The sequence below is a fragment of the Etheostoma spectabile genome, chromosome 2 (assembly GCF_008692095.1).
Source record: "Etheostoma spectabile isolate EspeVRDwgs_2016 chromosome 2, UIUC_Espe_1.0, whole genome shotgun sequence".
In the NCBI taxonomy this organism is placed as follows: domain Eukaryota; kingdom Metazoa; phylum Chordata; class Actinopteri; order Perciformes; family Percidae; genus Etheostoma; species Etheostoma spectabile.
Window position 1 is genome coordinate 10,822,557 of NC_045734.1, and position 7,051 is coordinate 10,829,607.

Consider the following 7,051-nt stretch of genomic DNA (forward strand, 5'->3'; position numbering starts at 1 on the left):
TTTTTTTTTTTTAAATAAAACAGCTCTTTAGCTTTGGATCCGGCCGAGGAGTACAAGATGGACAACAAACAACGAGGCCTTGCACTCATCTTTAATCAGGAGCGCTTCTTCTGGCGATTAGCGTTACATGATAGGAATGGAACAAACGCTGACCGCTACAACCTGGAGAAAAGGTACCACTTCCCAGCCAGCTGCTGGAGAGGCAATGTTGTATTTTGCGACTGTCTGCTTAAGAACTTGTCTGTACTTGTTCAGTGACTGTAGGCCTGTCCTTCACCTCTCTTTTAGATTGAATGAGCTGAACTTTGAAGTGAAGGCTTACGATAACTGCAAACAGGAGGAAGTCTTAAATATAATCAGTGAAGGTAAGCGCATGCACGATCACTTATGACACACAAATGACTAAATATACATTTGGGAGGCAGCACTATGTCATTTCTGTAGTTTAAATTCTTAAAAGATTACTGTCAGATCCAACATGGGATATGCTGAAATACAAGCCTTGTTTTACTTGTTCAGTAGCCAGTTTAACAAATACCTGATGTCCCACCAGCCGCAGAAGCCAACCATTCAGATGCAGACTGCTTTTTGCTCGTCTTCCTGAGCCACGGCGAGAATGATCACGTTTACACCTACGATGGCAAGATCAGCATTCCGGATATCACGTCCCTGTTCAAAGGAGACAAGTGCAAGAGCCTCGTAGGAAAGCCAAAGATCTTTATATTACAGGTACATACAAACAAAACCCCATTGTCCATCAGAATATGGCAACAAGCAGGAAGCTATACTTGGAAATCTATAGGTTAAAAAAAAAAATGGAGTCAAAGTGAATTACGCTGTTTCATCACTAGGCATGCCGAGGAGACAAGCATGACGAGCCGGTGACTCCCTGTGATGTCGTGGACAGTGATCTGAACACGAATGAGGTGGTGGTGGACGCCAGCGCCGTACACACCCTGCCTGCTGGGGCTGATTTCATCATGTGCTACTCTGTGGCTGAAGGTGAGCCTGCAGGGAGGTTTGATACTCTTACTCAGCTCTTGTTTCAGCACGCTGGTAAGATTCACACTTCATTTGATACTTTAAAGTAATCCTACTTTGAAACTAGAGTGAATTTAAAACATCTACATATACTGTGGCCCTGAGAGCTGAGTGTAATGCAGATTAAGAAAACACATGCTAAAAGACATAATGCAGCACATGCAGCATTTAGAAAAAAACGTGGCAAATAGAGAAAACACAACCAAATACTTAAATGTGCTGCAAGTAGCACAGACAGCAACGGAGACTGTTTCCAGGGGACACAAAAAAAAGCAAGACACACACACACACAGCTGAGACACGCTTGTTTGTGAATCAGTAAGTTAATGAAGTTGGCAAGTCTGATGGTGTTGTTGGAAAAGGAGCTAAAATATAGTTTATTTTAACATTGTGATTGCACAATTTTTTATTATTGCAGATATCTGCTGTTTACCTAGCATTAGCCTCTGGCTAGACTGCCAATTCAAATAATTTGATAAAATGCACACAATTCATAGTGGAAAAAAGCTATTGTTATGTTAGCTGGTTGTAGTTCTGTTTTTTTATTTTTATAATTGTCACCAAGTAATCTTTACGGATAAAAAAAACAAATTTTGTGTCTATTGTTTTAAAACAAGTCATAATCAGTTCTAGTTTTGACAGCATGGATAATTTAATTGTATAACAAGCCTTTCTGTAATGAGCAGCAGTTACTCAGCTGTTACTCAGCGGTCAGTGTCTACCGGTAATTGAACTTGCTTGTCCGCTGTTGCGAGTTCTGAAAGTATCTATTAAAAGTCCCATGGCATTAAAATGTCACTTTATGAGGTTTTTAACATTATTTTGCGTTCCCCCAGTGGCTAGAAATGGTGATAGTAAATCCCCCCCCCTCCCCTCCCTTCCCATTCTCCTCCTCAAAAGCTACTCAGAAATGGTACATCCTGAGTAAAGCTCATTGTGGGACTGGCTCTAGTGGCTGTAATTCTGCACCAAGGCTGAAGTTTGGGAAAGAGACCTCAGATATGGTATTAAGGGAACACTAAGGTCTCTATAAAAGCATCCAAACAACGAAAGTTAGCCTGTATCACAATTAATTGTGCATATTTTGTCAGATCAACAGTTTTTTCAGATCAATAAATTCATAAGCAACAAGCCACAAACCATGGCAACAAGTGAAGTACAGCCATGTGCATCATTTTTTGTGTCCCCTGGAAACCGTTTCCACTGTGGTCTGTGCTACTTGCAAAGCGGTTCGGTTTCCTCTATTTACAGTGTGTTTTTCTAAATGCTGTGCATACATTTGCAAATTGGTGAAGATGTTGTTTTTTTTTTAAAAATTTGATTGTGTTTTTCCTAATTTGTTTGTTGAGCTCTCAAGGCCATCGTAAATCAATGGCACTTTAAATGTCCTTTTTGTGGTTCAGTCAATAACAATCCTGTCCTCCCACCTGTGTTGTTTTGTGAAGGGTACTATTCCCACCGGGAGACTATCAACGGCTCCTGGTACGTCCAGGATCTGTGTGAGCTGCTTAATAAGTATGGCGACTCCCTTGAATTCACAGAATTACTGACGCTGGTCAACAGGAAAGTGTCTATGAGGAGTGTTGGGAACTCTAAAGATTGGAACGCTATTGGGAAGAAGCAAGTACCTTGCTTTGCTTCGATGCTCACCAAGAAACTCTACCTTCGACCAAAAAAGTAACCGTTATAAAAACTGAGTCATAAAATGAGCTGGTTTTATACCTGGGAAACAGGGGCTGGGGGATTTTCAGTCTTCTATTCTATTTTTACTCAAACACTCTTTAATCACCTATGCATTGAATCATGGCAGCCGTAGTAATTACAGTGGAATCAGTGGTTATAAAATAACAGGAACAACTTGTATTCACATGCACTGTAGAAATATGACTATTTCTAGCCTCAGGCCATCACTCCCCTAACAAAACCTAATGCAATTCAAAAATTTTGACAAATCCGATCAGTTGTAAAAAATCCTGCCTTTATTTCAACTCATTATCAAACATGAGGGATCCCTGCAAAAAACCAAGGCCAGGGTTTCACCACAGCAGAGGTTGGCCAAAATGAAATAAAACTACCTCTTTAGCATAATACAAGTTGATATTTTACAAAATAAAATGTCAACCTTTAAGGGAAAAGAGTAGAGGTATTTGCCAATATCTACCAATTGTTTTTATTTTCATTACTAATTTGCCCCCTAAAGTCCTATGTAAGGGTGATTTTATATTTCATGCTGTTTTATAAAACTGTGATTTCTTTGCATATATATGACAGAAATATGTTGACTCAAATCAAGGGTAGTTTCCTGACACCATGATGGTCTTGTCGTATTCAAGTGCATTATGTTTTAAGGTGTGCCTATTAATTTGTCCAACCACTGTAGATCAGTAGACATTTTCCACTTTCACGTAATTGCTTTTAAACTTCAGGAATATTATGGGCCACATTATGGTGTTTCTGTCTTTGCCTTTTGTCGCATTTTTCTTGCTTCTTTAATCCAATTTAAACTACTGTAGCGCCATGCAAATGTTGCCTTGTCCTGCAGACCACTTTTTTTTTTCTTTTCTTTTTTTAAATTAACAAGAAGACCCTTAAGTTGACATCCACATGAAAGCTTTCCTCAAACTCTGACAATGCTGGAAATGTAAGATGAGACCGGTGACATAACACGATACCCAGGTCATTTATGGTTTTGGTCACATCAGGGTTTTTATACATTAACTCTAACAACTATCAAGCGATGTCTTACATCTCCAGGTACCACAAACCTGCTGTTTGTCTTCAAACTCACTCTATCAAAAAGGGAATTCATGTTTGTGCAGTTCTTTGTGTGTAGCAGTTTACAGTACTACATTTTATAATGCGTATTTGCACCCAACATGGCAACAAACACCTGTGTGGAAAGAACCTCAGGGAGAAAGCTGTGCTGTGGACCTGTAACACATGATCTATGACTCAGGAAAAAACTAAGTTACCAGCATACATTGATCCTGTATTTTTGTGGTCTTACTGTTGTGACTGTATAATAAAATCTGGGACATTTTAGTTGCTCCCGTTACAGTGATTGTTGTGTAAAACTTTAATTCTTTTTGTGGCAAAAACTGTATTCATGTGCCCTGGAATCTATCCTCTAAAGAACTGTTTTTTTTTATTTTTAATTTGTCTTCCACCAGTACAATTTCAACACCTTTCTACAATAATGAAGTAATTACTAATTAAGACATCAGGCAGACAGGAGATTCTCCCAATGTTCGGGAAATACTTTTTATTAATAGTCCTCAGTGTTTTGTACTTTTCTCAAAGACATAATTGGCATCATAATTATCAAGTACAAAACAAAATGCGGAATGATATAGATTCCCGGTGAGAAAAAAAAAAGGCACCATTCTCAAAATAAAGCCGGACATTTGTTTTTGCTCTGGAGTGTTTAAGTGTGAGAGACAAATATTCATGGCTTGGGTTCCTTCATTGCTTTGGCTGGATCTGTTCAAGTGGAAGCTGAAATTCAGTCGAATATCTCAGACGTCTCAGGTCCTCCTCCACCTGACGCACAGAAAACAGTCACACAGACCACTCATTATTAGTACCAACGATTAATTCAGTAGGATTTATACATAGAAGTGGATTATAATTGGTAGAGGGTCTAGAAACAATGACTGCGTGAGAGTACAATTTTCTTAAACAATTATACAGCCTTAACAAACGTTAGCATGCTGCTACGCTAACCTACGGTAACTAACTAACATGCTGACATTAGCATTTAACTTGAAGCACTAGCCTCAAGGAGCTGCTAGCATGGCTGTAGATTCTCAGTCTTGTTTGCTAATATACATCATATGTTAACAAAAGTGTGTTTTTTGCTCTTACATTTTAAGCACAGACATAGTTGAAGTGTGGCACATGTACAGTTTGAATGTATTTCTTACAATTTGTGTCCAAAACATGTTTGAAGTAGATTATGACTGGAAAGTGCATGTATGCTTGGGGTTGTAAAAAGTAAACCAATCAACCAACCTCAGCCAGTTCATCCTTAAGTTCATTGTATTTTTCAACGTTGAACCTCTTCCTGCTGGCCCCTTTATAAAAGTAATGCAGGAACTGTCTGTCTTTCATGTCTGGGTATATGTAATCCTGGGGGAAAAAATGAAATGGGATTGCTCTTAATGTGGGTAGTAAAACGTATCTGCACACATATGCATGATTTTGTAAAACAGAGTTTCAAGTTTAAATAACTACATGGAAATATTGATATTGCAGTCACTAAATAGTCATGCACTTAATGTTGTTCCCTTCAGACAGAGCCAGGCCAGTTGTTTCCCGTCTTTATGCTAAGCTATCTGCTGCTGGCTATAGTTTCCTTTTTACTCGACAGACAGGAGAGTTGTATCTATCCTATCATCTAACTCTCTGCAAAAAAGTGAATTACCCAAAAATCTCTTTATATTGAATCAGTTAAAGTCCACAACTGGAAATAGAAAAAAACTTAGTTTTTTTGTCTTTTGACCCTGAGACTTGCCTGTTTGGTAAGGACATAATAGGCGAAAGCTCCAATGCTGGTGGCGTAGGTGATGAAGTAAGTGACGGGCTCCATGACGTCCCATGAATATACCCACCATGTGAGCCAGGCCAGAGCGCCACCCTGCACGGATAACAGGGCCATGCCAGTCCAGACAACCCTGGAGCTGTGGAAATCTGCTGAACGGGAAAGCTGTGCCTTCATCTGTCAGGGGCAGGCAATAATACAAGAAGGGATAGGTTACCAGCCAATAAAGCTAACGGGACGGAAATGTCACCTGTTCCTTTCAAAACAGTACTGAGACTAAAGAGGGCGAATGGGATGTAATGAGGGATAAAGCGAGGTTTAATGGCATACAGATGTTGAGAAACATTTACTACCTTCTCCAGGGGTGACAGCTCCTGTTTGAGGTTGTCCAGTCTCTCCAGCAGCTGCCTCTCTTTCAGCAGGTGGTGTTCGGGCAAGTGGAGTGCTGTGTGCAGCAGATGCACAACATGCTTCATGTCCTCCAGCTCCATAGCATGCTTGCCGCTGCTCACTGCAACAGAGGGCACAACAAGGTGGATGCGTCCTGCATGCTGAGATAAACCACTGATATGCATCAGCAGGCCTAAGTTTTAATTGCTAAGCAGACAACATGAGGACCATTTTCAGTATGACCAGAGAAACATGTGTGGTACCCTTTTCAGGAGAGCAGACGTTATAAACGGCACCATTGATGACGAGCTGGAAGTCCTTGTTCAGCAGGGTGTCTATCAGCGTGGAGTTGGCTACATGCTCTCCATCTGTCAGAAGCGGACAAATATCCAACTCAGCACATTTTTACTATTGCAATTATATATATATATATATATATATATATATATTTGGCAGCAATAGATGTTTTCTGAAAGACTGCCAAATAAACGTAATAAAAACATAAAATAGAGACAAAAAAAACAAACCATAACTGTAATGAAATGCTTGACAGATTACCCTGCATGCACTATATAAATCTCAGATAAAAATGGTCTGAAATGAGAGCAAGTCAATAACTTACTGCCTAAATAATTCAATTTCAATTCAATTTTATTTATAGTATCAATTCATAAGAAGAGTTATCTCGAGACACTTTACAGATTAGGAGTAGGTCTAGACCACATTCCAGAATTTAAACAGAGTTACTGATCACTGCAAAACTACAGGTCTTCCAAAGAAATGAGACACAAGTAAGTAAGGAAGACTCCAATGTTGTATCATTTCAGATCTGTCCACTTTCAATTCCAATGTGTCAGGTTTCTTGAAATGAAACTGGTCAAGCTGCTTCAGGAACAATGCATGTGTAACTGGTTAGAGGAATTACTACAGAAAAAAACATGTTTTTCCAGTCGGGAGATTGAGTCACACCCTTAAAACAAACTGCAGGAGGGCAGTATTATGGACCATCAAGGACAGCCAAAATACTAAATACTTTGTTACATTGTAACTGCCATTTAGAGTTGTCCTATTCGTCATCTA

At 39.4% G+C, this 7,051-nt stretch overlaps 2 protein-coding genes across 4 annotated transcripts in view; one reads left to right on the forward strand and one right to left on the reverse strand.

The window, feature by feature from the left end:
• The window catches only part of LOC116701359 (caspase-6), a 6,028-nt gene extending 1,925 nt beyond the window's left edge, over positions 1-4,103 (forward strand). The window contains exons 4-8 of one of the 3 annotated variants that reach the window (XM_032535016.1): positions 24-173; positions 289-365; positions 554-729; positions 852-1,002; positions 2,487-4,103. In XM_032535016.1, the coding sequence (XP_032390907.1) occupies positions 24-173; positions 289-365; positions 554-729; positions 852-1,002; positions 2,487-2,722 (790 nt within the window). In that variant the 3' untranslated portion in view covers positions 2,723-4,103. Of the gene's footprint in view, positions 1-12; positions 174-288; positions 366-553; positions 730-851; positions 1,003-2,486 lie in introns of all 3 variants that reach the window. The other 2 variants (XM_032535025.1, XM_032535034.1) reach the window with 2 other exon arrangements.
• A 169-nt stretch (positions 4,104-4,272) lies between these two features.
• Positions 4,273-7,051, reverse strand: part of LOC116701352 (calcium uniporter regulatory subunit MCUb, mitochondrial) — a 14,625-nt gene continuing 11,846 nt past the window's right edge. Inside the window, exons 4-8 of the mRNA XM_032535003.1 lie at positions 6,235-6,339; positions 5,935-6,092; positions 5,555-5,758; positions 5,053-5,169; positions 4,273-4,581 (exon numbers count right to left, since the gene is read on the reverse strand). Coding sequence (XP_032390894.1) covers positions 4,504-4,581; positions 5,053-5,169; positions 5,555-5,758; positions 5,935-6,092; positions 6,235-6,339 — 662 coding nt within the window. The 3' untranslated portion in view covers positions 4,273-4,503. The remainder of the gene's footprint in view (positions 4,582-5,052; positions 5,170-5,554; positions 5,759-5,934; positions 6,093-6,234; positions 6,340-7,051) is intronic.